The sequence below is a fragment of the Mustela nigripes genome, chromosome 6, assembly GCF_022355385.1.
Source record: "Mustela nigripes isolate SB6536 chromosome 6, MUSNIG.SB6536, whole genome shotgun sequence".
Taxonomy (NCBI): Eukaryota; Metazoa; Chordata; class Mammalia; order Carnivora; family Mustelidae; genus Mustela; species Mustela nigripes.
This window is the reverse complement of record NC_081562.1, coordinates 71,564,714-71,586,797: the sequence shown is the minus strand read 5'-3', so window position 1 is coordinate 71,586,797 and position 22,084 is coordinate 71,564,714. Positions and strand designations below refer to the sequence as shown.

General features: G+C 40.1%; 1 protein-coding gene across 1 annotated transcript in view; it reads right to left on the bottom strand.

Moving 5' to 3' along the window:
- ST8SIA1 (ST8 alpha-N-acetyl-neuraminide alpha-2,8-sialyltransferase 1) overlaps positions 1–22,084 on the bottom strand; it is a 156,465-nt gene that overhangs the window by 97,932 nt on the left and 36,449 nt on the right. The window contains exon 2 of the mRNA XM_059402833.1: positions 7,927–8,071. Coding sequence (XP_059258816.1) covers positions 7,927–8,071 — 145 coding nt within the window. The remainder of the gene's footprint in view (positions 1–7,926; positions 8,072–22,084) is intronic.

Here is a 22,084-nt window from a genome sequence, read left to right as displayed (position 1 = left end):
CAAACTTTTTCTACAGGAAAACCTTGTCATGTCACCAAACCTAAAAAGAAAATGTTATATGGAACATTAACACCTCCTGAAGAAAGTTATCATTCCCATCACACTACAGAATGAGATTGGACTCAGTGGTAATTGGCATCATGCATCCTTTTCAATTGTTCCCAGGAATCCAGAAGGCTGAGCCATAATCAGTCTTTGTACTAAATTTTACACACTGTCAAATATTTTAGAAAGGTCTGCATCTTGGTACAATAGAGCATTCCTTACATTTAATTTTCATTTTGTTCTCAACCATAGAAAACCTGTGAATGTTCACTAAAGAAAGGTCTTAATTTGTAATTATTTCTCTATTTGCAAAAGAAGAAACCTTAGCATTTACCTTCAGTTCCACTGTGGGGCAGTTCCATGTACTACCCCACTTCTAAACATTTGCTTTCCTTTCCTACGAAGGTAACAGATACTGTGACATCCTGTGGCCATCACTCTCCTCATCTCCTCAGTTACATAGCAATTTCAAGAACACCAAATATGAATTCATTTAGATATACGATCTTAATTCCCTAAAAATTAATAACTTCTCTCACACTGCACTTTCAGTTTATCATAATTATTACCCAACTATAATGACATGAAGTACAAGTGGCAAAGTCTGTAGCATTCTCCATTACTGCTTTATGTTTCCCTAAGTCCCCGACTCAACAGATTTATCTCTTCTTACTACTCAACGGACTGGAAAATTAACTTCATTCCTTTTCTAGTAGTGTTTTCCCCCCACTGGTTTCTAGTACTACCAAAACGTGAAAGAGACGTTTGCATGCCATAAAAGCTTTAGCAGATAATAACAGTGAGAGTATTAGATGTCTGTATAGCGCCTTCGTTACAAAGCACTTTTACTTCCATAATCTCATTTTAACTGTTTCTCATCATAACACTGAAATACACAGACCAGGGATTGTTAATCCTGACTCGAATAAAATTCAGGCTGATAACTGGTATATGACTTGTCTGGAATCACAAATGTCATCATACGAAGGACAGGTCTAAAACCTCGATCTTTAAATTCCATTCCCTACGCAGTTCTCTAACATTGGCACTTGGCCAAGAGCAATAGAGTAAATGACCTGAATTATTTAATGGTAGTGGGATCATGTTCTGGATTCCTATAATAAAGCAGCAATGTGCAAAGTATAACTTGCTTCCCTTTGAGAACGTGGAGTTCTCTATTAGAGATGCAATATTGTGACTTATAAGAAATATATATATTTCATCATTCAGATGACCAAAAAACATTTCTCATATATATCTGGTCTTCGTCCATAGTTCCTGTCTCACACCTCCCCAAATCCTTGGAATCCCCTGAATGCTAAGAGCCCTGATAGCACCTATTATCATATTTGGTCTCTTGCCCTCAGTTCCTGAAAACCCATCAGAATTATAAAGATGAAATGGAAGTCTTGTTATTCATAACAAGGCCCTTTCCACCACAACGAGGTCTGTGTTAATAAGGTGACTTTTGGAAAGCACCTAAGGGTGGGGGTGGCTGCCAGACAACAAACCATGAATAGAGGACTGGAACTTTCAGTCCCACCCCCGGAAGCGGAAAGGGGCTGGAGGTTGGATCAATCACCAGTGGTCAATCATTTCATCTCATCGTGCCTGTGTAATGAAGCCTCCATGAAACCCCAAAAGGATTGGGTTCGGAGAGCTTTCATGTTGATGGACTCGAACACTTCCACCTGCCACCATGTTGGGCCCCAAGTGTCAGAAGAACAGAATACCCTTTGTCTGGGACACCGCCCTGTTTTCATGTGGCAGTTGATTGTACCCTTTAATATCCTTCGTAGTAAATCAGTACTATAGTGAGTAAGTGGATTTTCTGAATTCTGTGAACTGTTCTAACAAATTAATCAAACTGAAGGAGAGGTCATGGGACACTCTGATCTGTAGCGATTCAATCAGAAGCACAGATTAACAACTTGGACTTAGCAACTAGGGTCTGAAGTAGAGGGTGGTCTTGTGGGACTGAGACTTTTGTCTATGGAACGTGATGCTATCACCAGGTAGAGCGTCAGAATGGAGTTGAATCGGAGGACATCCAGCTGGTGTCTAAGAATTGCTTGGTAAAGTGGGGAAGCCTCCACACACAAGTTGAAATTGCGCCCAGGAACCCAGTTAATAGAAATCAATATAATGTAACTGGTCTTACTCCTTCTTTCATTATGGACTGCTAGGGAGCTCAAAGTCAAAGGGAAACTACAGCGCCATACTGGAAACCAGTTTCAAAGGGACGCTACAGTTTGGTATGGGACCTTACAACTTGCATAACTACACTTTATTTTTTTTCTCCAAAATATCTGTGAACGAAACTTCTCCATTTCTTCTAGGGATACTCCTATAATGGAAGTGAAATGCCTTTAAGTGGTTTCAAGGTGACTGAGTGATAAGAATGAACAACTACTCCACCAGAACCAATGTCTTTTTAAGAAAATAAAAACAGGGGCACCTGGGTGACTCAGTGGGTTAATCCTCTGCCTTCGGCTCAGGTCATGATCCCAGGGTCCTGGGATTAGCCGAAGTCAGGCTCTCTGCTCAGCAGGGAGCCTGCCTCCCGCCCCCCATCCCTCTGCCTGCCTCTCTGCCTACTTGTGATCTCTCTCTCTGTCAAATAAATAAATAAAATATTTTTTAAAAAAGCAAGATAATAAACAATGGAAGCTTTGATATCAGACAGGCCAGGTTTCAGATAACAGCCCTTCCAGTTGCCAGCTCTAGAACCTTGAGTAAGATTATTAAATCTTCTTGGTCTGTTTCATCCATGAAATGAAGACAATAAGAACATCCATATGGAGTTGCTGTAATGATAGCATAAGATAACATGAGAAGAAGCTGAGATCGACAGGTCAGCACATAGAGGGCATTTGCTGAGAGCTGAAATACCGCAATTCACAACTTCCTTTTGCACCTAGACATGCCCATATGACTGAATCCTGACCGCTGACACATCAGCAGGATATATTCCATATTCCCTCTTCTCTTTCCTTCTTCCTCCCAACGGGATCCTGGACAGAACCTGGAAGGTCCTGTGGCCATCAACTAAGGGCATTCAAGCATCGAGATAGGAGCCTGGGAGCTTGATGGCACTGTGTAGCCATCACCTGACCCTCAACTACCCACCTGCTAGTTCTCCCTTTTGGGAGATAAATAACTGCCTATTCCATTAAGCCTCTGTGCCAAGTTTCTGTTATAAAGGAGGTAAACATAAGCCTGACAACATGAACCTAACACAGATTTGGCAAAGATCTATGTCCACCAAACATCAGTCCCCTTAGTTTCTTCCTAGTCAAAAAGGTACATGATTGGAAAAATTATCATAATAATATTGATAAGCAGAAAAACAAGTTACCAAATGCTGCAGATTATATAGTATAATCCAAATTTCATTAGCAAGGAGAAAAAAATTGCTGTGAGACTCAGGGATATCCAGAGGCTCAGAAGATTCTATTAAGCACATGACTGTGAAAGGAAAAAAAAATGTGTATTTTCATTTTAACAAAGCCATTTAGACAAAACTACTTCAGAATGTCTTTCTGGGTTTCCCACAGGCCAAGGGCAATGCGAGTCTAGGCCAAGTGGAACACGTCAGAGAGCTTATGGCAAACAGAGGAGCTGGAAATATGTCTGCGGTGCATTAATGATGCTTTGTGATTCTTTACAAATGGCCTTGGGTGAATATTCGGAGAAAAAATGGCTAGTCTGGCTTCTGATTTATATCACATGACTATTCAGCACAACATAAGTGAATAGTGAGCTGACCGTGTTTTTATTACACCAAAAGGAAATATTTTTCAGATTATAACTGCACAGTTGTGGTTTCTAACATTCCTGCTGCTCCCTTGCTCATTTCCAAGGAAATTTATGCTTTTTCTGGGCATGGATATGTTTTAGGTCAAAATAGTATTTATTTAGGTAATAGCTGCACACATGGGACCAGGCAAGCTTAAAAGGGACAGTCTTTGGCGAAGCAGGAAGGAAGTGGGGACGCAGAGGATGGGAGTGTTCTCAAAGCAGGAACACTCACCGTCACAACCCCTCCACACACATACTCACACACACACTGTATATTCTAGAAAAATCTATGTAAAGGTGAAACTTTAGCCCTTTAAGCCTCATAATATTCAACTAATACTTAACGAAAATACATGTATAGCACCACTTGGAAATAGCTGCATCAAAACATCCTGCTTGGTCTCCAACTGTTCAAGCAAGGGCACATCAGGGGATTCCCCCGGGGAGGACAAAGATAGGAAGCCCTAGGCAAACACCAGCAGCTAAAAATTAGTATCTCTATCAAGTGGGAAGCCCTGCGTTAGGCCCAACACAGAAAAAATACCCTTGTTCCTCAAAAGCTCACAAGATGGTATTGAGATCAGCAGATAATGACTCTCGGAAAACTGTAACCTGTGGATATGCAGTGAGGCAGCTAACTGTATATGAGGCAGAACTGAATGAATTTGATAATAACACTATGGGAAGTTATGGGAGGTCCAAATAAGAAACTATAACGGGAAGGAAGGGAGGAAGTGGGGAAGGGGTAGGGAGGGAAGAGAGGAAGGAAGGAAGAAAAGAAAGAGAAAAAAGAAAAAAGGAAAGGAAAATGAAAAGAAAAGAAAGGAAGAATATTATAATTAAGGAGATTCACTGTCGCATCTCAAAGAACACTGGTGGGGTGTCTGAGTGCCTCAGTTGGTTAAGTGACCCAAGACTCAAGCCTTCAGCTCAGGTCATGATCCCAGGGTCCTGGCATCGAGTCCCATGTCGGGCTCTTTGCTCAGCAGGAAGCCTGTTTCTCTCTCCCCCTCTGTCTGCCATTCCCCCTACTTATGCTCTCTCTCTATCAAATAAATAAATAAAATCTATTTAAGACAAACAAACAAACAAACAAACGCACACTGGCTCTCCAGGGGACCCTCCTTGGACCCTCCAGCCCTGATTCAGGGCCTGCTACATTTCCACAATACATAGAGGATCTTGTATTGCTTCTTGGCAACGACTCCAGGAGCAAGAAAAAAACAGTGGATAAAGGTACGGAGTAACAATAATGATGATAGCTAACATATATTGAGCATGTAGGGGGAACGTGTAATAAAAATCAAGATTAACATGTTAGAATACATAATTTAAAATGGGGCATAGAATTATACATCTGAGTTAGAGCATGAGTGATTTGGCATTATTTTGCTAAAATTCAGGGAAAGAAGGGATGCTTTGTTCAACCAACAGCATTGAGCCTAACCCATTCAGCTGCATTTCTGCCTCACTAGCACATACAACTTTCTTCCCACAGGAATCTGAATGAAGCATATCAATTAACTGGAAACTTAGCTTCCTGATATCAAAATAGGAATATTGCACAAAGGAATAATAATGGAGTGAGGGCACAGGGATATATACCATCCTTTTTATTGCACACTGGTTTTCTGGGATTTCTACAAATTAGTCATTTCAGAATCTCAGCAGAAAAATACACGTGTAACTTTAAAAAAAAATCTATTCGTTGAATTGGTTTAGCTCTTTGTCATTACTGTGCACACACACAATGATGTAATGACTTCTGCTTCCTAAGAAAAACCATTTTTCCTTATTATTCAGGGACGGTTCCTTGGTCTTACAACCAGCACAAAGAAGTACAGAATTCATGTGCACACACTTTAAAAAGGAAATGTTTCCTGCTATCTTACTGCTGCAACTGACAGATAAGATGGGAGGCTAGTTTGTATTTCTTTAATCATCTCTTTTCTTCAAATCTATTTGCTAGCACGATGTTAGAAGTCAGTTGGGATGACTGAAAACCCTCATGTATAAAAAGACTATTTTGGATTTCTTTTAAAATTTTTCTATTTGATGAGCTTTAAAGAAGATTGCTTCCTTATCTCTTCTTCATTCATAGCAAGTTGACATCAGGTTTTGTACATAAAGGATACTGGGGATTGGCTCGTTTACCCTCCATTCCATCTCTTTTCTAGCTTCCTGCTGAAGCCTGATTGTTTTAAAAACTGCCTCTCCTGGACTTCTCTGCAACTAATGTTCCAGACGCAAATTAATCTGGGCCGTTAGATGCACTTGAGGGTGATTTAGAAGAAGATAAATTGGAACCCATCTTCCCAACCCTGTTCCTGTCACAGGCAGTTGTGACCATGTTAATGGCAGTGGCAGCTGGGGCTTTCTAATCTCTTAACCACAGTTATGGCAGTAAAGTCTTGAACTTAGTAATTCCAGGAGCCACTCTTGACTCTCACTTCTCCATTCTTCTAAGGCTCTTTTAAGTACCTAATTCCCAATAAGAAGTATCTTTCTTCTAAAAATACCTAGGAAGATTTCTGTTCCCTGCCTTAAACCCTGACTAATGCAATTATCTCCTTCATTCCTCAGTCTGAAGATGCAATATATGAACCACGACATTTACAACATGCTTCATGTCTTCAAAGACCATGGACATGCATTATTCACATCCATCCTGACCACTGCTCCGTGAGGTGGAAGGACAAGTACTGCTCTTGCCACTGTACAGATGAGAAAGCCGAGTCTCAAAAGAGCTGGGTGACTTAGCAGGGCATTCAGTTAGTAAGAAATGGAGAAGAAATTCAGTCTCACATTTTATGGCTCTTAGTCATTTCCTTTGACACTGAGAAGCCTCTCAGGGGCAAATGGAGAAGAGAGAGAAAACACATGGATGATGGCCAGGAATTCAACCTTCTATTTCACTACCTTAAAATAAAAAATTTTGGAGGGCGCTTGGGTGGCTCAGTGGGTTAAGCCTCTGCCTTCGGCTCAGGTCATAATCTCAGGGTCCTGGGATCAAGCCCCACATCGGGCTCTCTGCTCAGGGGGGAGCCTGCTTCCCCCTCTCTCTCTGCCTGCCTCAATGCCTACTTGTGATCTCTCTCTCTCTGTCGAATAAATAAATAAAATCTTTTTTTAAAAATAAATAAAATAAATTTTTTAAAAAATCATTACACACTAAGATCATGAAGCTCAACTAAAATATCTAGAGATGAACTAGCAGAGATGGGCTAGTTCACAGAGTGTGTCTTTGGATTTGGCAGAGCCTGTGCCTCAGCTTGATTAGGTCCCTCCTTTGAAGCCCCCTGCCTATTAACACGGACACACGAAAGGCCCGGCTCTGTTTTCCAACTCTTAACTGTGAATTCCCTTTCTGCCCAATCATCTGGCCAAACCAGGAGCGGCTTGAAGACTTGGGGAGGCTAATCTTCATTTCTCCATTTCTTCCTAAGGGCAGTTTCACCTAAGAACCACCCCCCTCTCCAACCTGGGCTCCCTGGAAATAACAATTTCTCTATTTTTCCCTTTCACTGCATATATTTTAGTAAAACATTTTATTTCATTGCTCAGGAAACCCAGAAGAAAAACTATAAGTAACCAAGGCTTCATTTAGACCACTTCAAAAATGATGGAATTCATTCCCTCCATATTCGCCACTCCACCACTTAAGAGCAGTGTCTGACCACAGGATTAAGATCCAAGAGCTCTAAGAAGCAAACTTCTAACCATATGGTTCCCAGTCCTCTAGAACACCCGTCCTAAGAAAACATTCCAGTACTGCAAATCTTCAAGATCATTCCATAGCCAACCTTGAAACACTAGAATTCCACAATTCCTGACCTTGCTTCCTTCAGTCTCATAATCAGAAGTGCTAAGAAAACTATTACTTTGGCCCCTGCATGGAAACATTATGTGATTTCTTCAAAAAAGGTGACAGCTATAAAGAAAAACATTTATAATGAAGAAGAGAAGAAAGGAGATGAAAAGGAGGAGATCTGAATTGTTAGGCAAACTCAATTATCTTTTCCCTATGATGTCAAGATACATGGGAAACTATACAGCAAGGCAACAACAAACTCTACTAACCTGGGGGAAGAGAGAATAAGTTGAATTGTCAATGGTGAATGAGTATAAAAACTCCCCATCATACCACATGCTCTTCCCCATGGGGGAATTCATTTTAGTCATAGCAAAGAGATGGGCGGGGTCACAGCAGTCTTCCATCTGTTTCCTAGGAGAGAAAATAGAGAGAGAAAAGAACAGCAGGTTAAGGGAGCGGCAGACTCATTCACTTGTCATTCCTACCGAGATGTGCAGCCTTACCTCAGTGCCGGCTCACACAAGCATCTGTGTCTCCACGGTTATTAAACTACTATTAATTCACTCTTCCAGCCCTCAAAATGCATGACTAGAATCTTTTTTAATAAAAAAAAAAGTTAAAAAAAATACTTTAGCTCTCAGATGCAGCTAAAATGTGTCTGAAGGCAAACATGATCATTATAATTGCAGATTTGTTGATTGACTGAAACCTCCAGGCCCAGAAAAGATTGGAGAGTCTTCTGGAGACGTTGAGCTATGCAGCTGCAGCAGAAATGTATCTTTATGGTGATTTAACAATCAGGGGGATAAATTCAATGACCAGGCACTTTTACATGTAGGAAGTAGGGGATGCACAAAGTGGCCCAAAAGAAGACATGCCTCCCAAAACTGGGGACAAAATTAAGGAACAACACCTGGGGAAAATCCTTCTAAATAGAAATAGAATGAGATGAGCGATGTGATTTCAAACACCAGCGAAGCCTTCTGTGTTCTAAGTGGTAAATCTCATGGGGCTTTTGGTTCTTACTTGGTCTGACCTCTTAGCAAAGCAATACTGGGCACAGTTCAGCACCATGACCCCTGAGAAGGGATCCCCAGTCCTTTAGCATCTGACATACCAGGGTCTCCTGGGTCACCTCACTCCTCTGGGCTAGTTCGCAGGTGGCTGGCTCTTCTGCTTGACCCTCAGTGGAAGCCCTGTCACTAGTTTACAAGCCAATATTTACATTCTTCTCAATTTAAAAATCTGTCATAAACCAACTCTGTTTATTCCCTGTGCTCTCAGGAGTAAAAGAGCTTATTCCCCAGCCCCACCTTTAGAAGGACCAATGAAATACACTGCTAACGTAAACCACTTCTGAGTGGTGCCCCCACAGACCTGCTTGCTCAGACATCTTTGGCCACCATAGTGTAGAAGCTTAAAGCTGAAAGGGGAAGGTGATGGGAGTACTTCAGTTCAAATCCTGGCTCTGCCACCTACTAACTCCATAACTGGGGAACATCCCAGCTTCACAACTGGCCTCAGACATTGTCTTTGAGAATTCACTAAAAATGTTCAGGTGGCACACACAGTACAATTTCAATACATGTCATTACTACATAGTCCCACTTTGCTGTAGAAGTGAATACACCGTGTCAGTGTCGGGGGTCCCCCCCTCAGCCAAGGGCCCTGACACTCTCCCCACCACACGGTGCTTTTCCCAGCATGCTCTAGTTCACTTCCTCTTTACAAGGGTTTCCATAGAAAGGATGGGGGAGAGGGGCTCAGGAAGAAAGCCTTCATCTTATCAAATTTGCTAGAATTTGTGGGTTGCCTGAACGGTTCAGTTGGTTAAGCATCTGACTATGGATCTCAGCTCAGGTCTTGATCTCAGGGTTGTGAGTACAAGCTCTGCATTGGGCTCTGTGCTGGGCATGGAGCCTACTTACAAAAAAAAAAAAAAAGTTACTAGAATTTAGAATTTTCATCACTTCTTGCTCTGACATCATCATTCCATCTCTTACCAGCTGTGCCTCCTTCCTCTACTCCTCCATCTTCATTAATCATCAGTGTTTCATCACCTAATAGGTGGCCTGAAATGGAGGCAGTCAAGTTACACAGTGACTTGCCTGCATTTTGTCAAAAGAGTATCCTAGACACTATATTCCATAACATAAAATTAGACACGGCTTAAGACCACTCTGGGCAGGGGCTTGAGTGGTTCAGTCCATTAAGCGTCAACCTTCCATTCACGTCATGATCCTGGAGTCTGGAGATCAAGTCCTGCATTGGGCTCCCTGCTCAGCAAGGAGTCTGGTTCTCCCTCTGCCTTCCATCTGCTTATGCACCCCCCGCCAGTCAAATAAATAAATAAAACCTATTATTTAAAAAAGACTATCTTTAGAAATAAAGAGAATTATCATAGGTATGAATAAATTTTTGAGTCACTATTACAGGCCTGGTGATATTTTACCACTTTTCATTTTTACAATAACCCTAAGATATAATTAAGAAACAATTATTATTATTACCCCTGCTTTGTATCTGAGGAAATGGAATTAGGGTCATTCCAGGACTTACTCAGGTCACACCAGTTCGAGTTAGGCTTTTTCCTCTGCGTGCTGCCTGTTCAGAACCTTTTTGATTCACCTTTACCATTCTCTGCCCTGAAGGAATGCTTTCTAAACAATAGCCAAGCACTTGCACTGTACCCAGTGCCTTTAGAGATATTTTTCCACTTGATCTTCACAGTGAAAGACCTTAGAGCTAAATTGCTTTAAGATTCTTTTTTCAGAAACTTATCATGGGTCACATAGCTATTGAAGTGGTGGGGCATGGCTTTGCTCCCAGTTTTTTGCCTTTTTTAAAAAAAATCTCACGTCAGTACTTCCAACCAGACCATAGCTCTCACCTCCAAACCAAGCTAAATTTGCCATTCAGTACAAAGTGCTACTGGAAATTCAGAGGAAAAACTGGCCATGGCCATATAATGACACCTCCTTTTGTTTAGAGCCTGGCTGCTTATATATCCTTTCACATTCATTTCGTCTTTTCATCCTCAAAAAACTGAGTTCATTACATTATAAACCTATAATGCAACTGAAGCTCAGGCCAAGAGACTTGCTCAAGTTCATTAGGTTAATAAGTGTTTGTATAATTATTAATAAAATGTGTGTTAGATGGACTCAAATCTACATCTCTTCCTATGGCATCACCATGGTCTGAGCAATCAGACTTTAGTGGGAAAGCCAAATACTCAACGGAAAGTGTCCCATGCGTACAAATATTTTTTTAAAAATCCAAGAACTATAGCAAATTTGTAATAATCTTATCACCATTTGCAAGATGAGAGTACTTTTCCTATCATAACTCTCAAACCTTTCCCTCCTCCCAGAATGCCTCCTCCTCATCTCTTGCCATGCCCCTCTCCAGAAGAGGATCAGAAAGTGTGAAATGTGTGCACTCCTTTCAGGAGGAGTGCCTGGGAGGGTGCCGCTAGCTCACCAGCTACACTGGCCACAGGAACAACAGCGGTAGGAATAGTACCACCAGCAGTAGTCATAGTAGCCACAGTAGAAGCAGCAGTCATGATTTTCACAGAGTTCTCACCGAACACTATGTGAGGTGCTTGGGATAGAAAACTGAATTAAACAGACCTGTCTTCAGAAAACGTGCTCAAGAGGTGGGCAACCAACAAGCAAGTCACTACTTAGGAAGGCTGGAGGGTGGGGCCAGCGCCATGACAGATGTGCACAGACAGCTGCAGTTGCTCAGAAAGAGGAGGGCATGAAGTCACACTCTGGGTTTCAGGAAGGGTTTCCTGCTCTGAGGTCTGCAGCCTGGGAGGAGCTGGCAGGAAAGAGAAGGACGCAAGCCATCTGAGGCAGGGAAGCTGCTACAGGGGTATGAGACAGGAAGACTCATCCCTTCATCAGAATACACAACACAAATACTAAGAAATTGTTGACAGCTGACTATTGAACATTACCTCCATCCAACCTGTCGGGGATCCCGGAGAGATGACATATACCAGCTCTTAGCATTTTTGTCAGTTTGGTCCCCCTCCCCTTTCTCATGCTTTACCCTGATGTCGCCTATTATTTGCTTCTTTGCAGCAGACAATAAAATCACAGCGTCAAAAAAGCAAAAGTAAATCCCTTTCTATTCAAGTTTAAATTTGCAGATTATGACGTTTCAGATGAGTGTAAATTGAGTAGTGGAGCCAAAATTTAAATACTTTTTATTATTCAAATTCAAGCTTCAGCAGAGTTCCTATCAAATGATGCCACAGTTGCACAGAGAAGGTAAATACGGAGCCTGGGAGTTACTTACTAAAAACTCACTCAGGTTATCACCCCCTTCTAATGAAAGCCATGCATACCAACTAAGCCAAGAGAACCACCTGTGTGTGATGGTGTCCACCGACAAGGAAGACTAAGGTTCTGGGAAACTAAACAGGCAAATAAGGATGAAAATCCACCCATTCAGTTAATAATGTCCCGTATCAAAATGAACCTTCTGAGACTCTCTCAGATTCCATGCTCAACATTTTAGTTACCAGAGATGAAGAAGGCTGGGAAGCTGTTGCTCCAATAGCTGTGCCTACTGGGCCGCTTCCAAGGAATGACTATTTGGGAAAGCAGGGGTGATGGGGAGCTCTACTGCTGTTTCACCTTTGGCCAAAAGCTGCTATTCTACTTCAGCTTCATACCCAGCTACTGGAAGGCTAAGGAGTCGAATAGCCAAACGGCCAATTCAATGTCACTTCGGTGTCCCTGAATGGGTGCGTGACAAGAGCTTGTGTAAAAATTCACATCACCATCATATCTAAACAGGGTATTGTTGTGAGCAACACACACAGGGAATGTTGTCAGAGTTTAGGGTTTTAACTAAATATGCAACTTTAAAATCTTGTAAGCAAAAGGTACAGCACAGAGAATAGAATCAATGGTATCATAACAGCACTGTATGGAGACAGAGGAGAGCTACTTGTGACGGGGACAGCCTAACTCTAGAGTTGCTGAATCACTATTTTGTACACCTGAAACCAATCTGATGTAACACTGCATGTCAACTATACTCAAATAAAAATGTAAAAACAAAATAAAATTCTGATGAGCAATTTAGAAATAACCAGAGGGAAAATCTCTTTATCTGTTTTATATATTGAAATTCTGTCAGTCAGAGGAAGTTTAAATGTATCTCTGGAAGAATAAAATGCTGATAATAAATTTATTGTGAAATTTATTAATTTTATGTACTTTTGAATTATGAAGAATTATTGACTGCATAGGAGAACAAATTGTCAGCAAAAGGCTATGTTAAGAGAAGAGTGCGTTTGGAAGATAACTTTGGGAAAAATACTATATCATTTTTCTGCCAACAAATATTGATTAAGTTTTAAATAATAATGTAAGGCAGAATAACAGGGTTGAGATTACATGATAATTTAAATCTTTGTAGAATTAGTTGATGTGTTAACATTCGAAATATTAAACAAGCTGAACTTTAGGAGCTACATATAATTTTCAGTTACTTAATTCCATTAAGACAATGAGTTGCTCAAGAAAAAAAGTCTTAGTTGGAAACTCTTCATATCTTATCATGAGGAATTATATGCCAAGTTTGCCCCTTAAAAAATCCATAAGAAAGAAAAATTCCCAAAACTAACATCATGAGAAATCATCATGACCCAGTCATAGTAGAGAATTCTTCACATCTCCCTTACCTGCTTTATGCTTCTCTACAGTACATAACACTATTTATATGCTGTATGTTTCAAGTCTTGCTTATTGTCTGTCTCCTGAAGTCCCAGAATGTAAACCCCATGAGGAGAGAGACTTTTGTCTTCTCGTCACTACTGTGTCTCCATCTCCTGAAACAATGGCTGATACACTGAACAGGTGCTTAATAAACATTGACTGAATGAAAAATTAGCAAGTAGGAAGAAAAGAAGAAAATGTTAGAGAAAAAGAAAATCTCAAATTGCATTTTGTTCTCACTAACCAAAATTCAAACTGAAGTCAATTCCTTATGGTTTTAGTCTACGGAGACCCAAAACACAAAAGCTTGTCAAAATAACTGCTGTAGACTGGTAAACATTTCTCAGTAACAACAGGTCCAAGATTTCAGAGACTTGCTGAGTGGTGAATCCCAGGTTCCTTATACTGTGCACTAAACGTTAGTCTGATTATAGTAAGTGTCCCTTTGTGATCACTGATCCGCTGCATGGACACCACAGGGGTGGCCCACCAGTTGATGGTGCTGATAAAGTCTGTTTCCTCCACCATAGCGTCAAACTTTCAAAATCTGACTTTTAAAATATTTGATAAGGTTTCAGATTTAATCTTGTCTTCGAAAAGTTCTTTCTATTCTAGCGATATCTGACTTCAGTCAATTATTGATTTCAACATCTGGCTTGTGGCCAAAAATATATCTAATGCATCTCCTCCAGACAACTAAATCAATAGTCCTTATTGGAAACTCTCCTGAATCGAGTTCCTAAAATTCCTTGTACACTATTATATGTTAACTCTTTGAGTTAATGTCACAGAGCCTCAGATCCACGGTTGAAAATGTGCCCAAGATGCACATCAGAGGATAGCTTTGAAAGTGAGATATTAGGGGCACCTGGGTGGCTCAGTGGGTTAAGCCGCTGCCTTCGGCTCAGGTCATGATCTCAAGGTCCTGGGATCGAGTCCCACGTCAGGCTCTCTGCTCAGCGGGGAGCCTGCTTCCTCCTCTCTCTCTCTCTCTCTCTCTGCCTGCCTCTCTGCCTACTTGTGATCTCTCTGTCAAATAAATAAATAAAATCTTTAAAAAAAAAAAAAAGAAAGTGAGATATTATACATATCTATACATGTGTATATGTATATGTAATACATGTATATTACATGTATTATACATATATGTATATTAAATATGCATATATACATGTATAGATATGTATAATATCTCACATATATATATATGGAGATATATATATATATATCTCACATGTATATATATATAGAGAGAGAGCACGCACATGTGCAAGGGCACTTAGCACATATCATGGTTGCACTAAGTATTCATTTCACTTTCCCTCATAGTTAGGAACCACAATGCTCAGCTTGCCTCATACAATCCTAGGCTATGATTGTTTTCCAGATATATTAATAGTCACCTCCCTTTCATTTCTAAACATGTCACTATTTGGGTAATAAACTATACACGTTCACTCTATTAAGAAGCTAGAGGTGCCTGGGTAGCTCAGTGGGTTAAAGTCTCTGCCTTCGACTCAGGTCATGATCTCAGGGCCCTGGGATGGAGCCCCACATCGGGCTCTCTGCTTAGCGGGGGGGTGGGGGGGGCTGCTTCCTCCCCTCTCTCTCTGCCTGCCTCTCCACCTGCTTGTGATCTCTGTCAAATAAATAAATAAAATTTAAAAAAAAAAGACTAGAAGCTAAATAGATAGCTTCAAATCAAAGAGGGCTTTTCTTTAAGTGAACAATTTGGCGGCCTACAGAGAAATCAGAGATATTTCTTATGGCAGAGTTCACCAAGATTATGGGAGGTAGGGTTTGAGCCAACATAGTGATTTCTCCTCCTAACTTAAAGGAATCTTGACCTTAAATGATGGGTTTTGAAGCAAGCTTAAAAGTCGGGAGTTACTGTGACTCAGTGTCCAGGATATAGAACGAGAACTTGCAGCAGTCGCTGTGAACCAGCAACACAGCAGGAGAGGGAAAACAAGCAGTGACAGGCCGTTCTCTGGGACAAAGGCAATACCTTCTGTTCACAGTGTGAGCCCCTGTAAGAGCTGACATCATTGACCCAAGAGATTCAAAATACACAGTTCAATACTTAGAGATTTATATTCATCTTATTTTTCTATAAAATTGTCTTGAATGGTGTGGAGAAGTACTTTCATTAGATTATTGCTTAAAATAATGTTTTCTATGGATATAATAAAAAGTCTCTTCAAAGATTAATCTTCTAGACAATTTGCCAGGATGACAAAAACAGAGAAAAACAGCTCTTGTGTACTACTCAAGACAGCAAGTAATCTTTTATTTAGCAGCATTTTATTCTTCCCATTTGAAATAACTGCCTAAGAAAAGTGTTCCAAAGAAAGGTAGATTACTGTCATGTGTAATTTGCATTTCTCTAAAACAGGAAGAACAGACTTAAAGGAGGAACTTTTAGAACATATATATTTCAAGGATGATCCAGTTTTGCCTAGTACATGTTTGTTTTGTAATGCACTACATTTACACATCATTATTTGAATTAAAACACCAAATTTTTTTCTAGGAAGGATTTCAATGAATGCTTGTCTTCAATCTTCCTATCTATGCTTACCTGTCTATATAGATAGAAGGAGTCTAATATTATCCTTTGAGAATCGCCCGTTGGCTGTTTTGGTAGCAGGAAGTAACTGGGTTCCTTTGAACAGCAGTTATTATTTGATTCGCTCAATAAATATTCATTGAGCACTTTCTATGTGTCCCATATTATTCTAGGCACTAGAGAAAGACTGGGGAAAGGGGACGGGGAATACCTTGCCCTCTTAAATTCTAATGGAGAAGCCAGACAAACAAGATAAAAGATGAGGTTTGAGGGCAAGGGGTGTAGTTTTCAACAGGGGGCTAAGTAAGTCCTCATGGTGTTAGCGGACAACTGAGTGAAGACCAGAAGGAGGGGAGGATGTAAGCTACGTGGTTCTACAGGAGAAGAGCGTTCAGGTAGAGTCACCAGCAAGTGTGAAGTCCCTCAGGCAGGAGTCTACCTGGTGTGTTCAAAACCATGGAGGAAACCAGTGAAGTTCTAATAAAGAGAGCATGGGGGAGCCACGTCAGCTGGAGGGGATCATGCAGGGCTGTGTAAATGTGGTTTTTACCTGCACCACCAAACTTCTTATGGCATCAAACACAGATCCTCCAGAATAAATCCAATTCCAAAATCGAACAAACACAGCTGGATTTTATAGCAGTTGTCGTGGAGGGGGCAGGGTCAGCACACCACCAAAACTTCATAAATCTTCTGGTGGATGCCTATCTCTGCCCAGACACAAGCCTATCCTTTCTTCTCATCAGCCCCAGCCATCCCCTCTCCATCACATCTCCTCTCGCTTATCCAGAGCAATTTCACACCTCAGCTCTCCAAGCTGCACTCCCCTCTAATTACTTACCATCATACTTAGGTATGGGAAAACCATTACACATACTGTTTTTGGATTTTCCCCCCTTTTGAAAAAAATAGAGATTGGAAAGACAAATAAAATTTTCCTGTTATATATGTTTAATCTTTAAAAATAAAATGGTTTCTCTCTTAGTCTATTAGCAGGATTGTGGCAAAACAGTTAAACAGATATGCACCAAATTTGGAGAGTACGTTTTCAGTGGCCTGAAATCTAAAAGGAGGAATGCAGTGAATTCACTTGGGCAGGTTTGGGTAGAAGCGTAGGAAAGGGCAGGTGTGTCCACTCCGGATGGCAGCTGACCAGCTGTCCAGGAGAACATGGGGCTCTGAAAATAAGGTTAGGATCAGAGCCACCAGTCCACAAATAAACCCCCATACTCCACTGAGTTTTAAACTTGTGCAAGTGGCAAATGCTCCAAATTACAAATTACACTGATTTAAAATTGGGTTATTTCTCCAATGTACAGGTTTACACAGCAGGATGGAAGCAGCAGGGATTTCTTTATGTAATCATGGTCCATGGAGCTCCTCAATTGTGCTAGGAAGCGAGACATGATGTATTATATATAAAAATTCTCTTCAGAAACATCCTTTCTTTTTGTAATGACACTTAAGTCTGAGATTATTTCTGTGAAAGATGAGCAGACGCTATAGGAAGGCAAAGCAAATGGAAAGGAGGAGATGAAAGTATGAGAAAAGCATTGTGGGTTTTCCAAATTACACAGACCTTTCTAAAAGATGGGAACTCCATCAACAAGTATTAAGATAACCAGGGGAGTGGTGAATTCTAGAGGGTGAAGTTCAGGAGTCAAGTTCCCTGAATTCACCTCAGGTTTATTGCCTATTAGATGCAGGACAGGAGCACTTGTCCTGAAAGTTTTCAAGACCCCAATTATCTTTTCTATGATTTAGGGCTCACGCTTCTTTTATTTCTGTGAGTAATGGTTCCGGTATTGGAAGAGATTCAATTTTTTATTTATTTATTTATTTATTTGACAGAGAATGAGATCACAAGTAGGCAGAGGGGCAGGCAGAGAGAGGTGGGGGTGGGCACGGGGAAGCAGGCTCCTCGCTGAGCAGAGAGCCCCATGCGGGGCTCGATCCCAGGACCCTGAGATCATGGCCTGAGCCAAAGGCAGAGGCTTAACCCCCTGAGCCACCCAGGTGCCCCTCAAATTTATTTTTCTGAGGAAAATTCTGGCTTTGCTCTATGACCCATTTCCACAGGATGGAAGTTTGTGTCACAACACAACACAGCCAGGGATTCTCAATTTTCTAAACAGAATATTAACTGTGCCACCTGCATCTCTAAAACATATGGGTCTCTCTTTACTCAGCACAGAGGATCAGCATTTCAGGTTGCCAACAACCTTTGACTGTCATCTAGTTCCCATTAAATGTGTGGTTAAGAAACAGGTATTTGAGAGAGATGAAAGGATGTGTTTGTTAACTCATTTGCTACTTGGAGCTAGATTCTTTACATCAAGTCAAGCAATGAGCAAGTCAGCTATTCACATTACATAAAGCAACTATTTTCAGGGCATCTGGGTGGCTCAGTTGGTTAAGCAACCACCTTCAGCTCAGATCATGATCCCAGGGTCCTGGGATCGAGTCCCACACTGGGCTCCCTGCTGAGTAGGGAGCCTGTTTCTCCCTCTCCTTTCCCTTACCCTGCTTGTGCTCTCTCTATCTCTCTGTCAAATAAATGAATAAAATCTTTTAAAAAATATATGGCAACTATTTTCAAATATCCATCCTATAACCTGTCACAAATGGAGCCAAATATTTTCCAGGTCAAACGTGTCAACTTAGCCTACCACCAACATACTGTGAAAACAATCAAGCAGGCATTCTCATCACACCCACCCATTTTCCCTCACCTCGATGCTACATTCACTGCACTTGTACTTAGTTTTGAATGGTTTTGTGAACATCATTGACCTCCATCATGACAGAAAAGTACAGAGGTATTGAGAGAGTTGATGGCAACAGGTCAGGAGAAGCGTAGGCTTGGAAATGGAAACAAGAGTAGAGATGATTTTTTTTAAAACTGAAAGCATTGAAAAAATACAGGATATTACAAGTATAGATGAAATGAGTCATTTGATAAAGAGCGAATAAAGAAACAATTGGCAGAAGAGAAAGAAATAATAGATAAAATGGACTTTTTTTTTTTTTTTGGTATATAAAGGATAAGCAGAGGCTGAAAATTAGAGACCATATAAATGTACTATGATGTATTCAGGGCTCAGGGGTTAACAAGACTGCATACAACTGGAGAAGTGAGAAATGATGACATTTATTGCTAAAGAAGCAGCACATATGCCAAATGTCTGCTAACCCAGTGACAGTTTAGGGTAATGATAGGGCATTCTGAAAAAACTCGAAGGCGATGGTTTAACTACTACTGATGCAAAAGAGCTATGAGCCAGATGCTTGTCTGTGTTGAAGACCACTGCAGACCCACCCATCAGAGGGTGAGTGGCAAGTGTTGAGGGATGACCTGCTAAAAAATCCTGGACATGAGATCATGAAGGAAATGGTTTAGTTGCCCCAAAATCCTTCAATGAATACAGCACCTACCTAACCATTTGGAGAAAATGTACCAAATCAGCTATATACAACAAAAAGTAGAAGAACAAACCCACACTCTATTTGGTAGAAATGTACTGAGGTACAAAAGGTTAAAAATTGGTCATCTTGGACTTAAAAAAATCGTTTGGAACTGTAACCTATCTAAAAATTGAGAAGTCTCTGAATTAACTAATTATCCGGTCTAAATGCCTTCACCAAGCTACATTGCAAATATGTGCTTTTTTTTTTTTTGAGGGTCAGTATAGGAGCTACATCAGGAATAGCATTTAATTTCCTATAAAACTGAAGTTGTAGATAATGTCTATTATGTTTCTGTGGTCTTGTTTTCTATATAACTTCTTCCTTGAATTTGTCAGGAAGATTTTTTTCTGATTACATAAAAATGTATGCTTCCACTTATCAAACAATGAAAGCTATCTTACTGGTCCTTTGGTCTGAGTTATCAGAAAGTTCAGAAGAAAATACAGTATAATTATAAGATAATCTCAGCCTCATCTCCATGGATGGCCAACTCTCTTCTCTTTATTACTGGTTGCTTTTAAATTTTCAATGTACCACTTCCTAAATTTTAGAAATTTATAACTTCAAACTGTTAATTTTAGAAATTTTCAAAAATAAAATTAGAAAAGTAGGCAAAATTAATTTATCACAGATAATTCCTCCAGACAGAGAAAACCACCGTCAATGGATTGTTTTTTGTGCATTTTTCCAATGAATTAATTCAAATATTCTCTGAGTAAATATTCAACAAATATTTATTGAGCACCTAGTATGTGTCAGATACAATTCCAGAGACCCAAGATACTAAATAAGATATAGCACTAAGCAAGATGAGATCAGTGCATGCCCTCTTGAAATGGGAATTTGATATTTACAGTTTACTGATGCTACAAACAACTCTGTGGTACACATTCTCGTGCTTAGATTTGTGAACACACCCAAAATTATTTTCCTAGGACAAGTTTTTTAAAAGTATTTCCTGAACTAAAGTCTATGTACTAAGGTACCCCTTGCCTCAAATAAGATGTTATATAATCTTTTAAAAATGTTTTTATTTTTAGGGTGCCTGGGTGGCTCAGTTAAGCATCTGACTTTGGCTCAGGTCATGATCCCAGAGTCCTGAGATCAAGCCCTGCATCAGGCTTCCCACTCTGTGGAAAGCCTGCTTCTCCCCCTCTGCCTGCTGCTCTCCTGCTTGTGCTCACTCTCTCTTTCTGTCAAATAAATAAAATAAAATAAAGTAATTTAGGGGCACCTGGGTGGCTCAGTGGGTTAAGCCTCTGCCTTCGGCTCAGGTCATGATCTCAGGGTCATGGAATCGAGCCCCGCATTGGGCTTTGCTCAACAGGGAGCCTGTTTCCCCTGTTCTCTCTACCTGCTTCTCTGCCAACTTGTGAGCTCTCTCTCTGACAAATAAATAAATAAAATCTTTAAAAAAACATAATTTTAAAAATTTTTTAAATTTTAAAAATAAGTAATTTTTTTTTATTTTTAGCAAAGCAAAGTATGCACAGTGTTTAAAGTATCCTAAATCAACAGAAATAAGAGATCTCTTTTATAGTCCTTACTACTGCATCTGGATCAAAAAGGCAATAGTTTTCATATTTTGATTATCAAATACTGCTGTTTTTATTTTCCATTTTTTATACTATCTATTGACTTACCTCTACGGAAGATAAAGATATCATTTTCTAATCTTACCCCAAACAGACATACACAGACTTTCTTCACTCACATTCTCTATAGAATTACATTAAAATGTTTAGTTAAGGGGTATCTGGGTGGCTCAGTTAAGCATCTACCTTTGGCTTGGGTCATAATCCTGGAGTCCTGGGACTGGGCCGCACATCAGGCTCCCCACTCAGTGGGGAGTCTGCTTCTCCCTCTGCTCCTCCTCTTGCTCATTCTCTCTCTCAAATAGATAAAATCTTTTTTAAAATGTTTAGTTAAAGCATGATTATTACAGTGTCATGAGTCTCTAAGTATAATTTAAGAGCTGAGTCATGCAGTATATATTATCACTCTATTTTCTTTTTTGTAGGCTTTTTAAAATCTGCTCTCCTGGAGTTAGTTATTGCCTAACTTTTTTCATTTGCTTCATGTATTATGTACCTTTCAATAATTCTTCTTTTAATTCTTCAAAGAACTAAAACATTTTGTTGATGTGGTCAAATATATCAGAAAATCATTCTGCTCATTTTTTAATTTTTTTTCCTGGAAACATGTCTTCTCAAGCCTCTGGTCTGCTCTAATTTGGGCTATTTCCTCTCCAACTTCAATAAACACCTGTCACCTTGGGAATTGCTTTCACCTCTTTCCTGCCTCGGATTACCTGGTCTCCTCCATCCATTTGTCCCCCTTTGTTGTTACTTCCTCACCGAGGTGTAACATACACTCTATTTCCTTCTTGAGAAAGAGTGAAAGCAAAATACATCTTGTACGTCTTTGAATATTGAAACTGCTTCTTAGTTTGGCTGGGTACAAAATCCTAATCTTGAAATAATTCTTTTTCCAGACTTGAAGGTCGTTACCCATTGTTTCCTAGCTTCCAATGTTTTAGTTGAGAAATCTAGCATCATTCACATCTAATGATTATACTGTAATCATTTTTCAGCTTTGAAAATTCTTAAATCTTAAACAAGGGATTCTGAAATTTTACCAATAATA